Here is a 26,950-nt window from a genome sequence, read left to right as displayed (position 1 = left end):
TAGGAGATCGCTCCCCACACCATGATGCCGGGTGTTGGCCCTGTGTGCCTCGGTCGTATGCAGTCCTGATTGTGGCGCTCACCTGCACGGCACCAAACACGCATACGACCATCATTGGCACCAAGGCAGAAGCGACTCTCATCGCTGAAGACGACACGTCTCCACTCGTTCCTCCATTCACGCCTGTCGCGACACCACTGGAGGTGGGCTGCACGATGTTGGGGCGTGAGCGGATGACGGCCTAACGGTGTGCGGGACCGTAGCCCAGCTTCATGGAGACGGTTGAGAATGGTCCTCGCCGATACCCCAGGAGCAACAGTGTCCCTAATTTGCTGGGAAGTGGCGGTGCGGTCCCCTACGGCACTGCGTAGGATCCTACGGTCTTGGCGTGCATCCGTGCGTCGCTGCGGTCCGGTCCCAGGTCGACGGGCACGTGCACCTTCCGCCGACCACTGGCGACAACATCGATGTACTGTGGAGACCTCACGCCCCACGTGTTGAGCAATTCGGCGGTACGTCCACCCGGCCTCCCGCATGCCCACTATACGCCCTCGCTCAAAGTCCGTCAACTGCACATACGGTTCACATCCACGCTGTCGTGGCATGCTACCAGTGTTAAAGACTGCGATGGAGCTCCGTATGCCACGGCAAACTGGCTGACACTGACGGCGGCGGTGCACAAATGCTGCGCAGCTAGCGCCATTCGACGACCAACACCGCGGTTCCTGGTGTGTCCGCTGTGCCTTGCGTGTGATCATTGCTTGTACAGCCCTCTCGCAGTGTCCGGAGCAAGTATGGTGGGTCTGACACACCGGTGTCAATGTGTTCTTTTTTCCATTTCCAGGAGTGTAGTTAGTGACATAATAAGAGTCCTGTTAGTTCCGGACAGTGAGACATAGGACATTAGTATCGACTAAAATACAATTCTCAGCAAGATTTGTCTTCGTTTATAGTAAACAGTCTGAAAACACGTGCTTATCCCGCGCTTGCTTGTCAGTTCATTTCTTTTTTGGTTCGTAGTAATATGTGAGATCCTGGAAATGACAAACAAATGTATTAATACGGATACGAAAAGTTCGAAAAGTAATTGCAGTCGTGCATAAACATGTTCGATTGGTAAGCAGATGCCAGTTTATCGATATAATTTCCTCAAAATGAGAGAGTTTCGACATCGGCGAAAGAAATTCCAAATTTGCGATGCTGGCGTTGCCGATTACACGATTGTTCATTTTCAATATAAAAAAACTTAAGTTGAAACTTTAAACGCTTGTTTTTTTTTTGAAAAGAATGTTTTTGAAATTGGCGGTAAATGTAGCTCGTGAAATATAAATGCAGTTACACTATAGCTTTGTGGAACTTGTGAGCTGACGTTTTCACTACAGTAGTATGGAGGACTTACGCGCTATATTTTAATTTCAATTTTTGGTGCAGATTTTGATAATGAACAGTTTTTGTAAATACTGACGCTTAGTTCGGAATGCCTCGATTTTGTTAAAAACAATTTTAAAGCACTTTCCCGGGAAAGGCAAAGGTCACGAGTTCGAGTCTCGGTCCGGTACATACTTTTAATCTGCCAGAAAGTTTTGTAACTTATGTAAATAAAAAATACGCAGTTGCGTGATTTTATTCCTATTGTCTCTTTAAGCTAGCTTCCCCGACCTCAGGTTCCCAACATCGAATTATTCAATGGAGCACCCTCTACGTCCTGTTAAATTTTTGCACACTCTTACGGAAATACACTGTATATGTGTGCATAACACTATCCCATGTCTTTTGCCACATCGTTGTACATAACCAGCTGACAAAGCAGACGTTGCCAGTGTCTTCATTCTATTAAAAATGGAACAGAATATGAATTGTGTTCGTGATGAAGTATCGAAAAAAAGTTTCTTTCCACGTATTCGTGTAAAAACGTTTGAAATTAAGAAGCAGTCGTACAAAGTTACGGACAATTTCTGTATGCTGGGCGCAGCTGCTACGCGTGCCTACAACGCCATGCTGTAAACGCCTCTATGGTAACTCCTCTTCGTAGCTCTGTAGGAGGGGACTGGTTTCGCTGACAGCCGTTTGCACTTCGATCTTGAACGCTGTCGAAAGCGTTGCCAGGTATCAGGCGTTTTCTTAAGTTGACTCGATTGTAGGAGTGTCTTAGTAGTGAAAATTAAATGTCTAAAAACTTCATGCATGATGCAGCATTTTTTCACGGAGCTCTGTTTATGCCGTCATATCCCTTGGCTTACGTGTCGTACAATAATACTATATTTACACAGCTACATTCAGCGGCGCATGTAGATATTGCCTATGAAATACACTACTGGCCATCAAAATTGCTACACCACGAAGATGACGTGCTACAGACGCGAAATTTAACCGACAGGAAGAAGATGCTGTGATATGAAAATGATTAGCTTTTCAGAGCATTCACACAAGGCTGGCGCCAGTGGCGACACCTACAACGTGCTGACATGAGGAAAGTTTCCAACCCATTTCTCATACACAAACAGCAATTGAACGGCGTTGCCTGGTGAAACGTCGTTGTGATGCCTCGTGTAAGGAGAGAAATGCGTACCATCACGTTTCCGACTTTGATAAAGGTCGGACTCTAGCGTATCGAGATTGCGGATTATCGTATCGCGACACTGCTGTTCGCGTTGGTCGAGATCCAGTGACTGTTAGCAGAATATGGAATCGGTGGGTTCAGGAGGGTAAACGGAACGCCGTGCTGGGTCCCAACGGCCTCGTATCACTAGTAGTCGAGATGACAGGCATCTTATCCGCATAGCTGTAACGGATCGTGCAGCCACGTCTCGATCCCTGAGTCAACATATGGGGACGTTTGCAAGACAACAACCATCTGCACGAACAGTTCGACGACATTTGCAGCAACATGGACTATTAGCTCGGAGACCATGGCTGTGGTTACCCTTGACGCTGCATCACAGACAGGAGCGCCTGCGATGGTGTATTCAACGACGAACCTGAGTGCACGAATGGCAAAACGTCATTTTTTCGGATGAAACGAGTTCTGTTTACAGCATCAAGATGGTCGCATCCGCGTTTGGCGACATAGCGTGAACGCACATTGGAAGCGTGTATTCGTCATCGCCATACTAGCGTATCACCCGGCGTGATGGTATGGGGTGCCATTGGTTACACGTCTCGGTCAGCTCTTGTTCGCATTGAAGGCACTTTGAACAGTGGACGTTACATTTAAGATATGATACGACCCGTGGCTGTACCCTTCATTCGATCCCTGCGAAACCCTACATTTCAGCAGGATAATGCAGGACCGCATGTTGCAAGTCCTGTACGGCCCTTTCTGGATACAGAAAATTTTCGACTGCTGCCCTGGCCGGCACATTCTCCATATCTGTCACCAACTGAAAACGTCTGGTCAATGGTGGCCGAGCAATTGGCTCGTCACAATACGACAGTCACTACTCTTGATGAACTGTGGTATCGCGTTGAAGCTGCATGGGCTTTGTTTTACCCAATGCACAGGCGTATCAATGCCGTTATTACGGCCAGAGGTGGTTGTTCTGGGTACTGATTTCTCAGGATCTATGTACCCAAACTGCGTGAAAATGTAATCACATGTTAGTTCTAGTACAATATATTTGTCCAATGAATACCCGTTTTTCATCTGCATTTCTTCTTGGTGTAGTAATTTTAATGGCCAGTAGTGTATGTTGCGAACAGAGTCAGCAGCAAAGAAGTAATAACTTTAAACACCATAAATGCTCCGGGAATTTTTTAATACATGACAATGTTTATGACTTTATATCCCCTGAACCATGATTGGTAGGAGGTTCTTCCCCCACAACTATTGTTCCTTGACATTTAGAAATGAGTGCGCCAAATTTTGTTGAAATAGGAGATGTGGAAAATTAACGCTCACACGCATCTTCAGAAAAATAGAACACCTTTAACGACTAGAGATAGGCATATATTTACAGGGCATGCACGTTAATATGTTCTGCAGAAATGATCAGCATTTCGATCAGCTCGGTTAAACAAGTGTCCTGTTGCTTAGCAGGAAGAGGGTCCGACATACGGTCTGATAACTCGTTCCATGCGTGATGGCATCGACGCGTGTAAGGAACGAATGGCGTCCTGTGGTGTAGTTATCCATGCTGCGTTCACCTGGGTCAAAAGTTCGTCAGTGGTGTTTGGGGTTGCGTCACAGACCAACATCCGTCCTTTCACCACATCCCACACATATTCGATTGGCGACAATTCTCGTGATCTTGTTGGCCAGGGCGAAAGGCTCTCGTGCTACGACACCAAGAACGCACATGTTCGTGCAGCAACATATGGTCGTGCGTTGTCTTACTGAAAATGGTGTCTGAGGTATTGTGCAGAAACGCTGTGGCCACTGGTCGCAGGATGTTATTCATGTTGGGCACACTGGTCACAATTCCCTGGACACGCACCAACTGTGATTTGTGGTTGTAGCCAGTAAGACCCCATACCATAAGGCCCTGAGCTGGCGCTGTATGTCTTGTCCGGAAGCAGTCACCGTGATGCCGCTCCCCCTCTCTGCGGCGAACCAATAGAATCTGGATTCGTCCGAAAACACTATCTGATGCCATTCCCGTCCCCCGTCTTTTCATACACTATTGCCGTCCAGCTTGTTTCTGCACATTCGTCAAAGGTAGGCAGAGAAGTGGACCGCGCGCACGTAATCCATGCTGTAATAAACTGCTATGAACTGTCTTCGCTGATAGTTTACGAAGTGTTCCACTGTTGCACCAGAGCCGAGGAGGACGCAGACATCTCATGCAATGATATTTGTATGAGGTCTTCTCGGGTGGTGGTCTAGAGGGGGCGGCTTAACCCGACTCTTCGTGTTCTGCGGCCTTCTGTGAACCATTCTGCACACTCCTGTCGCACTAATGAAACACTTCGTCCCACACGAGAAGCAGTTTTCCGGATGGATGCATCACGTTCTCTCATGCCAAAAATGCTCTCTCTTTCAAAGTCACTGCTTTGACGGTACGGTTCGCGCATACGTCTGCGACGCATGTTGCACCTCTGCTAATGTCACGCTGATCTTTTACCTTCGGTCTATAGAGACAACAAGAGCCGCAGGCATATTTTACCGGTAGGCTACGTTGCATCGCGATATCGATGTTGACCTTGAACCCGACATGGCTCAAATGCTAATCATTTCTGCAGAAGATACTAACGTACATGTTCTGAGAATATCAACGTCCCGTCTCTGGTCGTTCAAGGTGTTCTGTTTCTTTCTGAACATGAGTGTACATACGTCCACCTCTATAGCATGTATGGATTTGTAAAAAGAGTCACACTACATCGAACACAATAAAGCCATAAAAAGACTCTGAAGAAGATACCTTATGTAAAAGAAAGTAATGAGCAAAAAGTAAAAAAAAAGTTATGTAGTGATAATATAAACAGACATGTCTATCACAGATTGATAACTGAATGGATTACAATACTTGTAAATAAATAAATGTCGTGTGACTAGGGCCTCCCGTCGGGTATACAGTTCGCCGGAGCAGGTCTGTTCGATGTGAAGGCACTTCGGTGACTTGCGCGTCGATGAGGATGAAAATGATGATGATTAGGACAACAAAACAGCCAATCCGTGAGCCAAAAAAATCTTCGACCGAGCCGGCAATCGAACCCAGGTCCTTAGGATTGACATTCTATTGCGCTGACCACTTTTTTTTTTGTTGATCTCGTTTCGTTCGTAACTGATCGTTGTATTTGTTCGGGGCGGATGTCCTATGACACTTGTTCCAGCGTTGATCCTCTAACTCAGTTTCTTTATTACAGAGGTCAGCTAATTCTCTGACCGAACACGCTGAGCTACCGTGCCGGCTGTCCACTCAGCTACCGGAGGGGGAAATTGTGGAGCTAATATCTTTCGAATATCATTCTCAGTTTTAGTATTACAAGCTTCATACGAGGGGTACGTCAGTTGTGAATGACATTGTGATTACTCGAGAGACTAGAGGTTTCATGTCAATCTCTTTATTAAAAACAATCAGTCAGCATTCAGTAACTAAATAATACAGTATTATATACACTATGTACAGGTTTGGGAATCGCTGGGTGACAGTCTTTTACAGAGGAAGTGTTGTCTTGTGGCAGGACGCTACGCTGCAAGCCTCTTGCTGAGCCTCAGCTGTATCCCGCCCTTGGGTGTCATCAGGAAAGCCCTCGGTTCCAGGGAGAGGTGGCGAACGCTCTTCTCGCTGGGTTCAACGCTGTACCTCGACAGTATGTTTATAAGGCCGACCTTCGTTTGCACCAGACCAAACCGCATGCCTGAAACAAGAAACATTTACTAGAGTACAAAAACACCTTCTCACATTTTGTAACAAGAATCAGGTGCTGTGTCCCGAAATGAGAATTCAGTAATCTCTGAACTTGTTGCATGATGAGAAAACGTGATCACAAACAGTCCAAGTCGGTTTTTATTGAAATGTGGTCAACTTTGTTCTGGACCATGAAAATCTTCTCAATGTTCCAAAAACCTGTCGACGTTTCGCAGCAATAATAGAGACTTTAACTGCTTGAAGATCAGTTATTAACACTCAGTGATCAATACTGAGCGTTACCAAATGTTTCTACACTCCTGGAAACTGAAATAAGAACATCGTGAATTCATTGTCCCAGGAAGGGGAAACTTTATTGACACATTCCTGGGGTCAGATACATCACATGATCACACTGACAGAACCACAGGCACATAGACACAGGCAACAGAGCATGCACAATGTCGGCACTAGTACAGTGTATATCCACCTTTCGCAGCAATGCAGGCTGCTATTCTCCCATGCAGACGATCGTAGAGATGCTGGTTGTAGTCCTGTGGAACGGCTTGCCATGCCATTTCCACCTGGCGCCTCAGTTGGACCTGCTTTCGTGCTGGACGTGCAGGCCGCGTGAGACGACGCTTCATCCAGTCCCAAACATGCTCAATGGGGGACAGATCCGGAGATCTTGCTGGCCAGGATAGTTGACTTACACCTTCTAGAGCACGTCGGGAGGCACGGGATACATGTGGACGTGCATTGTCCTGTTGGAACAGCAAGTTCCCTTGCCGGTCTAGGAATGGTAGAACGATGGGTTCGATGACGGTTTGGATGTACCGTGCACTATTCAATGTCCCCTCGACGATCACCAGAGGTGTACGGCCAGTGTAGGAGATCGCTCCCTACACCATGATGCCGGGTGTTGGCCCTGTGTGCCTCGGTCGTATGCAGTCCTGATTGTGGCGCTCACCTGCACGGCACCAAACACGCATACGACCATCATTGGCACCAACGCAGAAGCGACTCTCATCGCTGAAGACGACTCGTCTCCATTCGTCCCTCCATTCACGCCTGTCGCGACACCACTGGAGGCGGGCTGCACGATGTTGGGGCGTGAGCGGAAGACGGCCTAACGGTGTGCGGGACCGTAGCCCAGCTTCATGGAGACGGTTGCGAATGGTCCTCGCCGATACCCCAGGAGCAACAGTGTCCCTAATTTGCTGGGAAGTGGCGGTGCGGTCCCCTACGGCACTGCGTAGGATCCTTCGGTCTTGGCGTGCATCCGTGCGTCGCTGCGGTCCGGTCCCAGGTCGACGGGCACGTGCACCTTCCGCCGACCACTGGCGACAACATCGATGTACTGTGGAGACCTCATGCCCCACGTGTTGAGCAATTCGGCGGTACGTCCACCCGGCCTCCCGCATGCCCACTATATGCCCTCGCTCAAAGTCCGTCAACTGCACATACGGTTCACGTCCACGCTGTCGCGGCATGCTACCAGTGTTAAAGACTGCGATGGAGCTCCGTATGCCACGGCAAACTGGCTGACACTGACGGCGGAGGTGCACAAATGCTGCGCAGCTAGCGCCATTCGACGCCCAACACCGCGGTTCCTGGTGTGTCCGCTGTGCCGTGCGTGTGATCATTGCTTGTACAGCCCTCTCGCAGTGTCCGGAGCAAGTATGGTGGGTCTGACACACCGGTGTCAATGTGTTCTTTTTTCCATTTCCAGGAGTGTATATTGGAAGGTCACTTTCATGTTATTTTTCTACACACGTTCATAAACGCATCGTAGCAACCTCCTGGTGTATAATACAACCCAGCACGCGAAGCACTCGTGAGAGGGGGAAAATCTACGAACTTGTATGCATCTATAACAGACCATTCCGGCCTTTACCTTAATGTCACTGTCAGTCTGCTGAAAGAAGCGCTCGCCATGTACAGTCAGGAACACAGTGGCATCCAGAACTCAGGTTTAGTAATTCAGGTCAAGAATGCGTTAAGAAAGGCAAGGGGCCTTGAAAGGAAAATACCTAGCGTTACTACACTGACGGAAAAGAAAATCGCAGCACCAAGGAGGAGTTGTGCGACATAAACGAAAGTTGGCAGGCGTGTTTCTGCATCTGAAAGATGAAGTCTATTCAGATTCCGTGGCAGGCGCACACGAGTGGCGGTAGTAGCACCAGTATGAGGATGCAAATCTGGTTTGCTTTAAATACACGTTGAAACTGTCGTGAGAGTTGGTTACCTTCGCGATTGGACGTGGTGTGCACATCTTAGCCAAGAATTCCTTTAACAGAACAAAGACGCCATTATCAACACCACACTGAACCTGAACGACGTCTTGTAATAGGGCTACGAGAAGCTACATGTTCGTCCTGCGATATTAGACTTGACGGGAATGTAGCCACTATACATGGCTGTTGCCAGCGGTGATCACGAGAATGTACGGGTTCCGCACGGCCACATGCCATTACCGAGAGGGAAGACCGTCGTATTCGAAGTATGTCTCTGGCCCATCGTACTGCATTTTGAGCAACAATTTGAGCAGCAGTAGGCACCACAGTGAAACAACGAACTATTACCAAACGGATACTTCAAGGACAGCTCAGAGCCAGATGCCCTGTAGCGTACATCCCACTGACCACAAACCACCGCCATTGGCGACTTCAGTTATGGCTCTGAGCACTATGGGACTTAACATCTGTGGTCATCAGTCCCCTAGAACATACAACTACTTAAACCTAACTAACCTAAGGACATCACACAACACCCAGTCATCACGAGGCAGAGAAAATCCCTGACCCCTCTGGGAATCGGCGACTTCAGTGGTTTCAAGTGATAGCTCACTGGAGGGCAGGGTGGAGGTCAGTTGAGTTTTCTGATGAAAGCTGCTTCTGCTTCAGTGGCAGTGATCGCAGTGCGTTGGTTAGGAGGAGTTCAGTTGAGCGCCAGCAACCAACCTGTCTGTGTGCTAGCCACACTGGACCTACACCCAGAGTTATAGTCTGGAGTGCGATTTTGTATAGCAGCAGGAGCACCCTCGTGTTTATACCACGCACCCTGACGGAAATTTGTACGTCAGTCTGGTGATTCAACCCGTTGCGCCACCATTCATGAACAGCATTCCCGGGGATGTTTTCCAACAGGATAACACTAGCCCAAGTACGGCTGTTGTAGCCCAACATGTTCTACTTGTTGCCTTGGCCTGCTAGGACACCAGATCTGTTTCGAATCGAGGGCATATGGGACATCATCGGACGACAACTCTAGCGCCATCCACCAACAGCATCAACCGTTCCTACACTGACCGCCCAAGTGCAACAGGCAGGGGACTCCATCCCACAAACTGACATTCGCCACTTGTAGAACACAATACAAGCATGCACGTTTGCACGCTTACATAAACATTCTGGTTGCCACAGCGGTTATTAATTTACCAGCATCTCAGATTTGGAATGGCTTATCTCGTGCTTACATTTACCTGTGATCTTGGAAAATTTGTCATTTACGTACGTTACCCAAACAACAGCATTTCCGAAATTTCATTACTTTAATGATTTAGTGTTGCGATTTTTTCCCGTCAGTGCGCAGGACATCGTTGTAGTTAAGTATATCTATGCGCATCAGCATCCCAATGATATACCAGTGGACCTGTACGATCAGGATTTTACCTAACTGTGACTCGCCTCTAACTTAATCATGGATACAACAAAAACTACACCGAATTGGGAGAGCGAGCTCACCACATTGAGGTTGCCAAGGAACAAGAGTGTGTCGAGGTAAGGAAATCATTTTTTAAATAATAATAAAAAATATGTATACGAACACGATTAACACTTGTATTGTGATGTGTGTGTGTGTGTGTGTGTGTGTGTGTGTGTGTGTGTGTGTGTGTGTGAGAGAGAGAGAGAGAGAGAGAGAGAGAGAGAGAGAGAGCGAGCATGTATGTATCAGAGAGTATTTCTCAGGAAGAATGTTTTATAAACATATACCTAGATGGAGTGGCTTTCCAACATCGACACTGGAGGGATACCTGTGGAGACACCAGTCAGGTGATTCCTCAAGAGGCGCAGCAGCTACGTTGGCAACCGTCTGTGTGACCGACTGACCGTGTGACACTAGCGAACTGCTTTGTCGGTACTAAAAGCTGGTGAAAGCAAGGGAAACTACAGAAGTTATCTGTCCTACTGTATAGCGTAATGATGATGGCATCCTCTTGGGTAAAATATTCCGGTGACAAAATAGGTGCCCCTTTCAGATTTCGGATCTCGTGATATCCAATGAGCCGCTAACAATTAGGTGAGGAAGTTGGAAACTTGTCGCAGCTCTCTGGATGTCGCTCCCAATCAAACTAGTAAGAGAAAATCATAATAACTGTAGCGTGCACAGCAGCTTGGAGCAGTCGCTCTTCTGGCACTAAACCCACGACTGGAACGTAAGAAACACTCCTGTGTGGAAGAACCCATCGCCATGTACTTTGCGGTGACTTCCAGAGTATGAATATTCGTGTAAATGTACAATGCTACATAGGTAATGAGAAATCAACACATTAAGATGAAATCTCTTGAAATCTCACATATTAACAATACGATCAAATGGTCAACTAACGGCCTGTTGTAATTGGTGATGTTGAAAACAATGACTGGAGGTAAAAACGTTTGTGGGAAATTGGTTCAAACACCAAGATAAAGAGTTCTTTGCAGCCAGAATAAAAACGATTGTTGCCCGTTGGAACAAGTGCATAAATGTTCAAGGTGATTGTGTTGAAAAGTAGAAAAAGTACTGTTTTGTAAAAATAAAGGCTTTTTTCTCCAGGCCAATTTGTCTAATTATTGGATGGCCTTCATAGATTTAAGGAAGGAAAAATTACAGTTTTAGAGAAAGGATAACAATAATTTTAATTATGATAAAGGATACGTTTTAGGATAGAAAAACGAAAATGTGTGTTGTAAAGATCGAAGAGGGCATAAATTTAGTGTTTAATGCTATAAACTTTAATTTTAACAATAAGATGTAACTGCTACAATAGGAAGATAATAAGCTGACGGGTATTAACACATTATAAACCGTTCGATACTTGCACATGCAAGACGAAAAATATTGCCATTTCTGAAATAAACGAGTCATTGTGTTCTGAAGTAAAATGTGGATGTAGAGAGAGCTTTCCCATTTGATTTGTGATGTGAAGTAGTGTTATAATGATAATGTGTAGTTCATTGTTACGAAATTCTGTTTGCACTGTAGAAAAGTGACGTTATGTAGTAAAGCGACTACGTTCACACATCAGAATCATCGTAAAAGTTCTTGAATCTGTAAGTGAAAATGTTTGACCCTAAGACCTTGGAATGTAAAAATGTCAAATTTCAACAAAATCGCGCGAATGTAAAAAAAAGAATATTGAAATGTCATTGTTCACAAACAGAAAGACACAACATAATACAATAAGGAAAACATGCAAAATAAATGTAAGTCTTGAAGTCTTTGTAATGATGAAAAGTTCTGTACGATTCGTATGAAAGTGTGAAGATGTAAGACAGGGTCCGTGAGAGACCGTTTCTTTGGGCACTGGTTGACAGACCGACTACATGTTCAGTTCTGTGCTTTTATAAAATAAAAGGAAGTTAAAGTTAAAAGTACAAAGGTATTTATGTGGGGAAGAACTTGGACCAGTTTATTTATTTATTTATACGTGCGCAGAACATAACATATGAAATATAATTTATAATAGATAGTATATCATACATAGCATATTATACATACATATTACAAGTGTTACAGAGAATGTGTGCATATTTTATCCTGTACGAAAGTTGAGTAATTTGTAATTTTATAGCTTAACATTTCCGCCACCATCGCCGGTTTGTGATGTTGTGATATACGTTTAGTAATTCACAACAACAGGCCAGTAGGGTTATGGGAACACAAAATATATATCAAGGGTAGTTTCCACCTGCGCAGTTAAGAGAAGATGGTGTTGGTGGGAAGGGTCCAAATTACTCAGGCTGTGAAGCAGTCATTGAAATGAAGAATGTCATGTTGGGCCCTTGGGCAAGACCAGATATCAGTTCTATTTTACTCGAAGACTTTCCGTCAATTACTGCGAACTGTGACCGTTCTGGCAGAAAATTAGGAATCCAATAGCGGAACCACATCCACATCAATACTTCGCAAATGATGTAGTTGCGCGATTGGATTCGTAATTTTCTGTCACAGTTCATAGCAATTGATAGAAAGTAATCGAGCAAAATATTGTATTGATGTTTTAATTATTTTTTGCTGGGTGAGAATGTTAAAAGGGGAACATTTTAACTTGTCAAAGGCAAGAGTTGTTATATTAGATTTGATTCCAAGAGAAAAAAACTTAGTTTGAAGAGCGGATGAATAATTATTCGCGTGAGAACGATGCTGGAGGCACTAAAGGCAGGTGAAGATCACCTAAGAGAGTCTGCCTTTGAAGGTGGAGTAGCTAGCGTAAGCTAGAACAAAAGGGGTGGTTAGACGACAGAGGAAAAAGTGACCGAGTGCCAGTCTGATAACCCAGTAGTGTGGGTCGTGGGTTGGTCCCTGGACATTTTTTGGTCGGTTACCGCTTCTTTATGCTCTGATGATGATCTGCTAAATGTTGCACAGTAGATGGGAGTTCACCTTAGACTAGAAGTCCCCGTATAACTGGCTGTTTAAAGTCAGTGCTAGGGTCGAATGAAGGCGAAACCATGGTACCCAGAACAGGACAGTGCCTCTTAAAGCGTTATAATTCTGAAATAGCCTTCGAATCGACGAAAGGTTTACCTTTTTAGTAATCTGGATTTAAAGAAAATATTAAACACTGCTCATTATGGAGAGTGGGTACTCTGAATGTTTGCTCTAGCCCGAAAGTATTATTTGCGTGTGAGGTGATTATGACGCAAACTGACATTTGTATAGTTTCGGCAGTGTCGTCGTGAGGGTGAAGGGCAGCTGGTACTGCTGCAGGACTCACCTATGCAGATGCGGGGCCCCTCTCCAAACGGCAGGTAGACGTAGGGGTGCCTCTGCGCCTTCTGCTCCTCGGAGAACCTCTCGGGGTCGAAGCGCTCGGGGTCCGGGAAGATGTCGGGGTCGTGGTGCAGGCCGTACACCGGAATTATGATGGGGGTGCCCTTGTCGAGCACGACGTCGGTGTCGGGAATCCGGTACTCGGCGTTGCTCTCCCTGTTGAGTATCATCACCGGCGGGTACTTCCGCAGCGTCTCTGCAACAGGCGTCGTGCTCGGTAAGCCTTGTCCTTGTCATCTGACAGTCACGACAACATACCCAAGATGGACACTAGTAGCTGTTTACCATTTAGATATGAATAACTACACTACTGGCCATTAAAATTGCTACACCACGAAGATGACTTGCTACAGACGCGAAATTTAACCGACAGGAAGAACATGCTGTGATATGAAAATGATTAGCTTTTCAGAGCATTCACACAAGGTTGGCGCCGGTGGCGCACCCTACAACGTGCTGACATGAGGAAAATATCCAACCGATTTCTCATACACAGACAGCAGCTGACTGGCGTTGCCTGGTGAAACGTTGTTGTGATGCCTCCTGTAAGGAGGAGAAATGCGTACCATCACGTTTCCGACTTTGATAAAGGTCGGATTGTAGTCTATCGCGATTGCGGTTTATCGTATCGCGACATTGCTGTTCGGGTTGGTCGAGATCCAATGACTGTTAGCAGAATATGGAATCGGTGGGTTCAAAAGTGTAATACGGAACGCCGGGCTGGATCAAAACGGCTTCGTATCACTAGCAGTAGAGATGAAAGGCCTCTTATCCGCATGGCTGTAACGGATAGTGCCATCAGCCACGTCTCGATTCCTGAGTCAACAAATGGGAACGTTTGCAAGACAACAACCATCTGCACGAACAGTTCGACGATGTTTGCAGCAGCACGGACTATCAGCTCGGAGACCGTGGATGTGGTTACCCTTGACGCTGCATCACAGGCAGGAGCGCCTGCGAAGGTGTACTCAACGACGAACCTGGGTGCACGAATGGCGAAACGTCATTTTTTTCTGATGAATCCAGGTTTTGTTTGCAGCATCATGATGGTCGCATCCGTGTTTGGCGACATCGCGGTGAACGCAAGTTGGGAGCCTGTATTCCTCATCGCCATACTGGCGTATCGCGCGGCGTGATGGTATGGAGTGCCATTGGTTACACGTCTCGGTCACCTCTTATTCGCATTGCCGGCACTTTGAACAGTGGACGTTACATTTCAGATGTGTCATGATGCTCCCTATTTTCTGAGGTTTTCTTGTTGCTAAGACGTCAAGTATTTTTCCGCAACCATTTACACTTCGAGTGGGATGCTGAAGTGATGAACCCATGTTTGACTGCCTGTGACTATGATCGACAAAAAATTCTCACGATCAGTCTCGTAATTCCACATGTCCTTCGTTGGACTTTATAGTCTTCAGTTAGGCGGCTGGGAACTCAATGGGCACGTGCCTTTGAGCACCCCAACTGGTGGATGAGAGTGTCAGCACTACCAACAGAGACGTTCTGTTGAGCAGCGAGGCGTTTGATTGCGATCCGCCGATCATCTCGAATGAGAGTGTCTACACGTTCCAACATTACATGAGTCACTGCCTCGTGATGCTATTCGGCACGCGGGAGATCGGATGGGTTTGTGCGTACCATATTGCAATGATGGCAGACGCCTCGCCCAACGAATCAGGATGCTTTTGTTCACTGCCAGGTCTCTGTAGACACTGTGCAAGCGCCTACGAATGTCAGCGATACTCTTGTTTTCCGCCAAAAGAAACTCAATGACAGCTCTCTGCTTGGAACGCAACAAGGTTGCAAACGCCATTTTGAAGACGACGTATAGAGCCGCTACCTACACGAACTTCGTGAAACTATAGGGACCCCAGCGGGTGCATTCCACGATGTCCCACAACAAATTGTGCATTTTCCAACCGAAATTGGCCGAGAGAAAAATTTGTTGTATTGCTTATTGACCGCCCCTCGTATAAATATGCACGAATTATATACAGCGAAATGAGCAAAAAGCTTTTAACTGCTCTCTTAGGTGTCAGCTTCACCACAACTTCGAAAATCGCAAAAGACTCCGAAAAATAAAACTGTATGCCCTAAACCATATAATGTTTTTCTCTTAATTGAAAATATTAAATTTTCTTACGAACTATTACGTTAACAAATTGCATTTAGTTCGTTTATTTTCCTCAAGAAGGACTACATGTGCGACCACTCGACACCAGCTCCTAGATTATCTAGAAGAGTGGCAACGCAGTCCTGGTTCACCATACGCTTATGTACCGCCCGGACTAATATATTTGTTCAGGTGCAGTTAATATACAGATATTGTGATGGCATAAGCTGTCGCCAGGATACCGGTAGGCAAAGATGTAACTCGAAGTTCGACAGTAGACGCAAGATGAAGCGCACATATCACGGGAGAGGCCAGAGACACACCAACAAACAACACGCCGCCAACGCCCTCGCGACAGCAAGTGTTTAGGCCGCCGCCTCACTGACTCTCTCAGGCTACGACAGTGCATAGTGACAAGAAGTGTGACTATACCACTGAGACTAAAGTTTTTAGTACCAAGATTACCGATATGTCTGCAATAGTACTTATGCTGAGGAACTTGTAACACGAATATGAAAATTAAATACGAATATTAAAATTAAGTAGCAGCTTCAGGTAAGTAAAGAACCATATTAATCCACGTGTGTATTTGTGTTGTAGAAAGAGGATGCAGGCCACCCATAACAACGTCATCTCCCTTGATTCCTAACGGTACAAGACTCTACAGCAGAAATGTTTTCCTCTGTGAACTACCAGAACCAGTGCTGCACTTATTCTCTACAAGGCAGGCCAGCGTGATAAGAGGCAAAAATGTTGGGACAGAAATTCCTACGTACCTGCAACGACTTTTTCGAGGTAGGGCATGCTATTGACTGCCTCATAGGTGATTTGCCCACCGTGCTGCTTCAGAACTGCGTCGATTTCCGTCTGCAGACGCGCTTGGACCTCCGGATTGTAGGCGAGTTCGTGGAGGGCGAAGCTCATGGTGGTCGAGGACGTCTCGAAGCCCGCGATGAAGAAGACGAACGCCTGGGCAGCGACTTCGTCAATGGACAGTCCTGGAACAGTGCGGAGGGATTCTCTCACTCCCCCATCTCACGGTGTCCAGGAAAATTTACTGCACCGACATTTCAGCGTTGCAAGAATTTCTGATGCAATTTTGATTTCGGTGTAAAAACTCGTAAATGAAGATTTGTAGGAGTTAGCGTTAACACTATACACCTCTTAGTTTTAAGGTTCAAAGCACGCAAATTTTGGTATTACCTTTCGTACAATACGCCTGACTCGAAAAAAATGAATACCAAACTAATGTACATTCATTCAGCCATTACTCTCTTATTTTGTAAGCTCTTTCTATAACAGTCAAATACATTGATAAAGCAAACTTCTTCTCGGAAGCTTCAACTTGTTTTCGTCATTTTAATATTTTGGATGACGGTTCTCGTTTCTGTCAAATTGCCCCGAATAAAAATGTTCAAATGTGTGTGAAATCTTATGGGACTTAACTGCTAAGGTCGTCAGTCCCTAAGCTTACACACTATTTAACCTAAATTATCCTAAGGACAAACACACACACCCATGCCCGAGGGAGGACTCGAACCTCCGCCGGGACAGTCCATGACTGCAGCGCTGAGACCGCTCGGCTAATCCCGCGCGGCCCCCGAATAAAAATCGCGAAAAATTACACAGTGTCTTCTCTGCATGATTATTTTTTCAATATCCCTCGTGTTTGGAAATAAATTCCTGTATTTAAGGTAACGATATAACTGTCTCCTGTTGTCGAAGTTTCGTTTAGGCAATGTTTGTTATAGTGATCACAGTTCCGTTATCTTACACGGTCATGGAGGCACAATTTTCTCCGAGTAACTAAATGCGCACCAGTGAGTGGCAACTTTGAAAGAAAATCATCTGCAAACTTAGAAGTTTAGCGCATTTATAAAATTAGCTTCGAACTCGCAATTATCAGTTTAGTGAAGTGTACGCCTATGTGTGCTTTGGATAAACCAAATACGATGGAGAATAAACTGCAAGCTGTCGTTTCATCACGAAAATTCTACAGAGGACCGAAACCTGGGAAATGTGCTGAATTTGAAGCTGTGGTTCCTTCCTTTGTACAAGGTAACTGAAAAAAATGTGATACCTTTCTCTCGACAACCAGTCTTGCGAAATGGCTATTTCGTTTAGAACTGAACACGATAATCTTCCTTGAAACTGTTCAGCTAACCGAAGATACCAGAAGACCCTGAAGAAACGTCGATTGTGAAGAAAGAGTTTTAGGAGGAACTTGAAGCTGTCTGACAACTTAGATTGTTTTCCATTCAATGAGGGCTGCTACGAAAACCTGCAGACGAACAAAAAACACTCGTACCGGCAAGACGTTTAGACCGTTCTTGGAGGGCAGGACAACCTCTGAAGAACAAGGCGTAAATTACTTAATGGTCAGGTTCTTTCCTCCTGTCGTCGTGATAACGACATTATCGCCAATTTTGTCAGAACTAATCACCAAGTTCAGACAAACGATGCCTTGACGATCTATAAAAGAACTAGCGAAGAACTTCTTCGGGAAGAAGCCTACACAGTTATGCTCTATTTTAATTGTTTTGCGTTTTCCACTGGCGAGAATTCTTTCTCCTCAAGACTTGGATAAAGGCGACAGTATAACATTTAACCATTCTACAAGGCTATGGGTTTAAAAAGATACAAACCAAAACGAGATGTTCAAGAAACTGACGTACAAAGTGTACAGAAAAGACGGTATTCTGGATCCAAAACGAGTAGTGGTTGTTGGGTGAGCTCGATGAAGGAGACATCTCTGTTGTGGGCATAAGTGTGAATTCCGCAGACAAATCTAAGAGATTCACCCGCTGAAGAAATTGTCAGTGCTATCGATGCATCCCTGTTTTCACTTCCGAAGGTAGAAGTAAGACAGGACGTATTGAGAATCCTACGGAAAAGGAAACCGCTCAAAAGCAACACATCGGTGCGGGAAGGAAAAGGTCTTCATTTAATGAAGAGCGACGAACGTATTGTGGTCACCAAACCGGACAAAGGAGGTACCCCGCAACTATTAGCTGATCCTGCATACGGAAAAATAAAAGGAGATCTCATGAAATAATACACAGAAAACGTGAAATTTGATGAGAAATCGACCCAGCTTTCCCGAGTCATAAAGAAGGTTATAACCAGACAGTACGAAACCCGCCAGGGTAGCCGAGAGCACTAATGCACTGCTTCCTGTACTCGGGTAGGCGCGCTGCCCCTGGATCGAATCCGCCAGCCGGATTAACGACGAAGGCTGGCGTGCCGGCCAGCGTGGATGTTGTTTTTAGGCGGTTTTCCATATCAAGCTATGTGAATACTGGACTGGTTCCCACGTTCCGCCTCAGTTACACGGTTCACAGCCATCTGAACACATTCGCACTATTCCATGGATTACACTAGACACAGGCAGATGGGATACTCTAATTCTTTCCCAGGAGGTATAGTGTGGCGCCAGGAAGGGCGTCCAGCCACCCCTTCAAATTAACATGCTACATCCAATTAACCAGCAGACCCCACATGTCAGGATTAATGCTTGGAAAAAGAGAGATAACCAGACAATACGAGAGAGTGAAATGTTTCTTACCTCCATTGAATAGAAAAAGAATTATTTCTGTCTTTCTCTGCAGTTTAAAACCTGTAGTACATTGAAGTCATTCCATGATATCTTAATAGATGTCCTACCATCGTGTATCTTCCTCCTTACGGTTTTTTCCCCATATATTCCTTTCATCGCTGATTCTGCAGAGAACTTTCTCATTACTCTTATTGTCAGTTCACCTAATTTTTAACATGCTTCTGTGGCACTACATATCAAATGATTTGATTCTGTTCTGTTCTGATTTTCCCTCAGTCCATGTTTCACTACTATACAATTCTGGGCCCCAAATATAGATTCTCACAAATTTGTTCCTCAAATTAACGTCCATGTTTGATACTAGCGGACTTCTCTTGGCCATGAATGTTCTTTTTGACGGCACTAGTCTGCTTTTTATGTCCTCCTTTCTCCATCGATTGTGGGACATTTTGCTGCCTAGGTAGCAGAATTTCTTAACTTCATCTACTTCGTGATCCTCAGTCCTGATGTTAAGTTTCTCGTTGTTCTCGTTTCTGCTACTTCTCTTTACGTTCGTCGTTCTCGATTTACTCAATCCACATTCTGTACTCATTGGACTGTTCATTCCATTCAGAAGGGCCTGTAAATCTTCGTCACTTTCACTGATAGTAACAATGTAATCAGCGAATCTTATCACTGATATCTCCTCACCTTGAATTTTAACTCCACCCTCGAATTGTTCTTTAATTTCCGTTATTGCTTCTTCGATGTATATATTTAACAATAGAGAAGAAAAACTGCATCCCTCGTTTACATCATTTTCAAAAAAATGGCTCTGAGCACTATGGGACGTAACACCTGAGGTCATCAGTCCCCTAGAACTTAGAACTACTAACCTAATGACATTACACACATCTATGCCCGAGGCAGGATTCGAACCTGCGACCGTAGCGGTCGCGCGGTTCCAGACTGAAGCGCCTAGAACCGCTCGGCCACAGCGGCTGGCTCATCATTTTCAATCCGAGCAGTTCTTTCTTAGTCGACCACTCTTACTGTTCCCTCTTGACTCATGTACACACTGTGCATTACCCGTTTTTTCCTAAAGCGTACCATTCTTTTTCTCAGAATTTCAAACATCGTGCACCATTTTACATTGTCGAAAGCTTTTTCCAAGTCTAAAGTTCCTATGAACGTGTGTTGCTTTTTCTTTAGTTTTACTTCCAATATCAGCTGCAGCGTCAGAATTGTTTCTCTGGTGCCTTTCGCCTTTTCTAAAGCTAAAGTTATCGTCACCGGGCACACCTTCAGTTTTCTTCTTCATTCTGCTGTCTATTATTCTTGTCAGCGACTTGGATGCATGAGCTGTTAAGCTAAATGTACCATAATTCTTCCACTTGTCAGCTCTTGCAATCATCGGAATTGTGTAGATGATCTTTTCACGAAAGTCTGATGGTATATTGTCAGAATCATGCAGTCCACACACCAACGTGAGTAGTCGTTTTATTATCACTTCCTCAAATGATTTTAGAAATTCTGATTTAATGTTATGTATCCCTTCTTTGATCTTAAGTCTTCCAAAGTTCTTTTAAATTCTGTCTCTGGTACTGGGTGACCTATCTCTTCCACACCGACTGCTGTTCCTTCTCCCAGACAAATCTCCCTATTATAGAGGCCGCCAATGTACTCCTTCCACCTATTTGCTCTCTCCTCTGCATTTAACAGAGGAATTTCCTTTGCGCTCTTAATGTCACCACCCTTGCTTTAAATTGACTTTTCTATATACTGCGTCAGTCCTTCCAACAATCATTTCTTTTTCGATTTCTTCACATGCAGCCACTTTAACTTAGATTCCCCGAGCCTTCGATCTGTTTTATACCTAAGTAACTTGTCTTTCTGTATTCTTGAATTTCCCTGAACAATTTTGTACTTCCTTTTTTCATCAATCAACTGAAGTATTTCTCCTGTTACCTATGGTTTCTTCGCAGTCACCTTCTTTGATCTATGATTTTTTTTTGACCAATGTCTGTGATTACCCTTTTTAGAGACGTCCATTCCTTTTCAGCAGAAGTGCCTGCTGAACTATTAGTGATCACAATATCTATAGCCTTAAAGAACTTCAATCGTATCTCTAATTCCTTAGTACTTACGTATCCAGTTTATTTGTGCAATGATTGTTCCTGGGTAGTCTCTTAAACTTCAGCCTACTCTTCATCACTACTAAGTTGGTACCTGAATCTATATCTGCTCGCGGGTACGCCTAACAAATCCAGTATCTGATTTCGGAGCATCTGTCTGACCATGATGTAATCTAAGTGAAATGTTACCGTATCTCCCAGCCTTTTACAATTATAGTTCGTCCTCTTATTATTCTTGAATATGGTATTTGCTATTATTAGCTGAAATGTATTGCAGAACTCAGTTAGTCCTTCTCCTCTCTTACTCTTTGTCCCAAGCCCATATTCTCCTGTAACCCATTCCTGTACTCATTCCCCTACAACTGCATTCCAATACCCCATGACTACTAGACTTTCAGCTTCCTTTATGTACTTAATTACCCGTTCAGTATCCTCGTATTCTTCTCTAATTCTTCTTCTTCAGCTTGCGACGTCGGCATGTATATGTGAATCATCGTCGTCGGTGTTGGTTTGCTATGGATCCTGATGAGAACGACCCTGTCAGTGAACTGCTCACAGTAACTCGGTCTCTGCCCTACTTTTCCATTCAAAGCTCAATTTGTAAAGCTATTTCTCTTAAATAAATCACACAATTTTTCTTAAATTATAATCATTTGTTTGTCTGTCATGTACGTCATATCTACCTATTTCCGTCCGATTCGGATAATTCCTTTGTAGTGCGTCATTTTCTATTTTGCTCAGGATATACACGAGGTCAGAATATGCACTAAGATTCTACAACAAATGCATGTCAAGGATATTGGACAACAGTTTTACGGATATGGCACTCTTGGATCTGAGTAACACCGTCAATGCCAGAATCCGCGTTTTCTCGAGTTGTGTGAGACTTCTTGTTAATTAAATCATCAGTGTTGCAGACCTTGTGGTGAGGCCAGAAAGGGAAAGCCGTAATCAGAATCTCGGTGTTTTTGTAGTCTGCAGACAATGCTCTGCAGAGACTGATTTCAGCAGTTCCGTGTCCCTAATGATGGCTTTCTAGGATGCTTATCTATCTTTATCTGGGCGGCTACGGGGTTATTCGCGTTTTTCCGCGCAATACATTGCAGGAAGCATTTAGAATTCAACAGTTGCTGATCACTTTAATCCGTTGTGAAGACTTTAGTTAACACCTACACAACAACACTGTAAGACACATCGTGCAGCAGCCAGCACATTTATTTGGACGAGCGCTGTCAAGTGTGTTTGGACAGCGAACTCTGCAAGCACCTCCCACAACTTTTTAGACAAGAACACAAATCTCGCGCTATTTCTTGATTTTTTGTCTATGTTGAGAATCTGTTGAAAAGTTCCTTTTACTTCAACGAAACCTGCTTGTTCTGTGGATATTTCAGGCTGAATGTATGGCTTCAAACCCTGGTTCAAGGTGTAGAGCAAAGTTTTGCTTACGTGTGATATGAAAGCAATAGCTCGGTAGTTGTAGCAGTTCCTGGTTGACTCTTTCTTGTATAGGAGGATGGAGAGAGTTCAACTAGTCTTCTGACCATTCCCCAGTTTCCCATATTCTTGTACACATCGAATGCAGCACATAAACACTTTCCTGTCCTATTTCTTTGATAACTTCACCATATATACTGTTTACAAGGAGGGATTTATAGTTCTGGAGATACTGAATTACAGTGTCTGTTTTACTGCGTAATATTGCCGGTTACGAGGTAAGCTGCTCAATTCAAATGGTTCAAATGGCACTACGGGACTTAACATCTGAGGCCGTCAGTCCTCTAGACTTAGAACAAACCTAACTAACCTAAGAACATCACAGACATCCATGCCCGAGGCAGGATTCAAACCTGCGACCATAGCAGCAGCGCGGTTCCGGACTGAAGGGCCTAGAACCGTTCGGCCACAGCGGCCGGCGGTAAGCTGCTCAACTGCCTGGCTTTCCATACTGTTGTTAATCCCAGAATGGAGAGCTTTTAGCAATACTGTTTAAACTTTGCAATTGGCAACAACCATGAAGAAATAAAGAATAACTGCAAAAAGGACTCGCGGAATGAGGGTTCCGTGGAAACTTAATTACGTATATCGATAGTTCATCCACCTAGCAATCAAGAACATCGCCGAATTTTGACTATCCAGAGAATGACAGAAAAAAAAAACTTTTTGCATGTGCTGCAACTACAAGCTAACAATTTTGGAATTTTTTCCATGTGTCCAATATTGAGCAACTCATCATCTGCAGGCGTCTTTCTTCTCGTGTCAACCAAAAAATTCTCGAGTTCTTAGGCCACATTGTGAGAAAAGATGGAAAAAGAAACAGAGAAAATAGTCGTGGAAGAGAAGATCGAGGGCAAGAAACCAAGGGAAAGTGCAGCGAGCAGATGGGTGGATCAGATCGAAAAGGTCTCTGATCTACCTCTACAACAGGCTCTAAGACGAGACGGTAACCATACAGGATGGAGAAGCATGGCTCATGGAGTCACAACGCTCAACAGTGAGTTAATGTGGTTAACTGCCTTAATTTGATGAATACTTTGATGTTTTCTCTGCCTTTAAGGTTCTTTTACCTTCATGTCTAAGATATTTCCAGAAATAATTTGCTAGCGTTGCGGCCTGCACACGCAGCTTCCTTCTCTAGAGACTTGACAGTCAATTAGGTTTGCAAGGCTGTCAAAAAATGTACGTAGTAAGCGCGCCCCTTTTCTCTGTTTGTCGCTCCCTCGTTTCTACTCGACATTGTAAGTTTTTTACAGTGTTAGTCCACTATCATCAGTTCTTTTCACCTTTGCAAGCTGCGACCACTTCAATTGCCAACAAAGATAAGTAACTTTGACTGTTTAAGTCCTATATATTAAGTAAACTGAGTGGCCTACGGTACTTGATTGAGCCGCGCGGGATTAGCCGAGCGGTCTTAGCGCTGCAGTCATGGACTGTGCGGCTGGTCTCGGCGGAGGTTCCAGTCCTCCCTCGGGCATGTGTGTGTGTGTTTGTCCTTAGGATAAATTAGGTTAAGTAACGTGTGTATGCTTAGGGACTGATGACCTTAGCAGTTAAGTCCCATAAGATTTTACACACATTTTTTTTGGTACTTGATTGATCTTTATCTACTCTTTTACATAGCATGGAAGATGGATTGTTTGTCGACCTACCCTTGTAACACTCCAAGAGACTTCACAATCGTAGGGGTCTAAAAAGTACTAGTGTCTAATATATTAATCAAGTATAACTTTTGTAATACGAGAGTGGCGTACTTTAGTTTCTTCTTCTTCTTCTTCTTCAGTAGCTCTACAGCCCTTGGTGAGCCTTGGCTTCTTCAACAATCTTCCTCCACACTTCTCGGTTCTTTGCTGCTCTTTTCCACCCCCGGACTCCCATATTGCTGATATCCATTATTACCTCATCGATCCATCTTCTTCTAGGTCTCCCTTTTCGCCTACCTGAATGACTCACACCTTTCATCATTTTCTTTGGAATTCTGTCCTCTGCCATTCTCTCCAAGTGTCCTAGCCATCGTATTCGCTGTGATTTTACTATGTCATTGGCTATTTCTTTCATTTTTCCAGGCTGAAGCATTGTCGTCACATATCATGATGCTACTGTTAGATCCCTTATCCGTTTCGTTTGCCGGGGTCGTGATACATGTTTTCCATCCAGTTTCCGAGGGTTCTGTTGAATTTCCATCATATTCTTTTTTTTTACAGTATGGGGTTATTAGCCCCATGCCCACCCCCCCCCCCCCCTGGAGAACCAGGATTTGTATGAGGTTTACTCCTCTAGGGAAGCTTGCTTCACTGCGCTTCTCGAGCCCTCCCTGCCCTATGTTGTGGGACACACTTTGCCTGGCTCCACTGTTGAGACCAGTCCCGCTTGGGGAACCCTGCCAGTAGCTATGCTACCGCCGGCATAGCTCTAGACTTCACCGAAGCACGCAAATCCTCCCGCCCGGCACTGAAAGTGCCTACTATAAAACGGTGTCCTCTGGGAGGGACGTACTTTAGCTACAACTCATTTTTATCCGGAATCTCTTCTGTGGCGAGTCCCATACTCTGAAACTCTTTCGTGTTTTGTACTGTTGGAGCGCTAGCAGACACAGTTGAGGACAAAGAAAGGGGGAAAAAAAGCACTCACTCCACTTGTCATCCTCGTCCTTCTGCTTGTTAGCTCCCGGCCGGTCGCTGTCGACGCAGCCCTCATTCTTCAGCTGGATCAGCAGGTGCATGAAGTCGTTCCTCGTGACGCCGTTATCCTCCCTGTACTTGACCGTGTCGCTCACCATCTTGCGGAAGTACTGCGACACCTCCGTCAAATTGCTCTTGGGACTGTAGGAGGCACAAGGAAATTTGTCTTTAGTCGTCTACATTTCTTCTTACCGGGGTGCTACAAATTAAAGAATTAAAAAGAAAGTCTATGGAGCTCCACACCGTTTGCCATAATTTGCAGCATCGACATACAAGGTGACAATTATTCAACTATGCGTAATCTATCGTCATAAGATCTGAACGGCCTGCGTCAGGATGTTGAAGCTCCACGGTTGGCCGTCGGGCACGATGGGAATTAGTATGGTTTGTTTAGCGACGAAGCCCACTTTCATTTGGATGGGTTCGTCAATAAGCAAAATTGGCGCATTTGGAGGACTGAGAATCCGAATTCCGCGATCGAGAAGTCTCTCCACCTTTAACAGATGACTGTGTGGTGTGCAATGTTCAGTCACGGAATAATCGGTACTATATTCCTTTATGGCACGGTGAGTACCGAACGGTTCGTGAAGGTTCTGGAAGACGGATTTCATGCCAATTGTCCACAGTGAGTCTGATTTCGACAAAATGTGGTTCATGCAAACGGAGCTCGAACCCATCGAAGCAGGAGACTGTTTGATGTCCTGGAGGAGCACTTTTGGGACCGCATTGTGGCTCTGGGATACCCAGAGGCCACTGGCTTGGGCCTTGACTGGCTGCCATATTCTCCGGACGTGAACACTTGCGACTCCTTTTTGTAGGGCTATATTAAAGACAAGATGTACAGCAATAACCCCAAAAATAATACAGAGCAGAAAACGGCCATGCAGGAGGTCATCAACAGCATAGATGTTCTGACACTTCAGCAGGTCATACAGAATTTCGCTATTCGTGTGCGACACATCATCGCAAATTATGGCAGCCATATCGAACATGTCATGACTGAAATCTGAATATCTGTAGTGACGTTTATCTGTCGAATAAAGAGTAAAATTTGGAAATTTCTGGTAAGGTATTATGGGACCAAACTGCTGAGGTCATCGGTCCCTAAGCTTACACAGTATTTAATCTAACTTAAAGTAACTTACCTCACGAACGACAGAAATACTCATGTCCGAGGGAGGACTCGAACCTCTGACGGGGGGAGCTCAAATGAAGTGTGCGCACGCCGTAGTTTGTAACTCATTTACGTTTTTTTCATATGGTTCCGTAATTGTCAGCCTGTAGTTTTAGTCTTTCATTTACAGTAACATTGTTACATTTCAGCTGCAGAATTTAGTGTGAGGTATCAGCAGATCACACAGGATGGCCTGAGAAGGACGCTACCAGAAGGACATTTGTGCAGACAGTGACAGTGCTCTACGGTCCTGTCCATAAAAACAGTCTCTGAGCACTATGCGACTTCTCAGGTCATCAGTCCCCTAGAACTTAGAACAACTTAAACATAACTAACCTAAGGACAGCACACACATCCATGCCCGAGGCAGGATTCGAACCTGCGACCGTAACAGTCGCGCGGTTCCAGACTGTAGCGCCTAGAACCACTCGCCCACTCCGGCCGGCTGCTGCGCATCCCTCTGTTCCGAAAGGGTGGCCGCCCCAGTTGAGTG

General features: G+C 45.0%; 1 protein-coding gene across 1 annotated transcript in view; it reads right to left on the bottom strand.

The window, feature by feature from the left end:
• Nucleotides 1-5,965: 5,965 nt before the first annotated feature.
• The window catches only part of LOC126272145 (probable cytochrome P450 6a14), a 53,972-nt gene continuing 32,987 nt past the window's right edge, over nt 5,966-26,950 (bottom strand). The window contains exons 5-8 of the mRNA XM_049974762.1: nt 25,234-25,424; nt 16,215-16,436; nt 13,270-13,521; nt 5,966-6,297 (exon numbers count right to left, since the gene is read on the bottom strand). Of these exons, the coding sequence (XP_049830719.1) occupies nt 6,125-6,297; nt 13,270-13,521; nt 16,215-16,436; nt 25,234-25,424 (838 nt within the window). The 3' untranslated portion in view covers nt 5,966-6,124. The remainder of the gene's footprint in view (nt 6,298-13,269; nt 13,522-16,214; nt 16,437-25,233; nt 25,425-26,950) is intronic.

The sequence above is a fragment of the Schistocerca gregaria genome, chromosome 5 (genome assembly GCF_023897955.1).
Source record: "Schistocerca gregaria isolate iqSchGreg1 chromosome 5, iqSchGreg1.2, whole genome shotgun sequence".
In the NCBI taxonomy this organism is placed as follows: Eukaryota; Metazoa; Arthropoda; class Insecta; order Orthoptera; family Acrididae; genus Schistocerca; species Schistocerca gregaria.
This window is presented reverse-complemented; position numbering and strand designations above follow the sequence as displayed.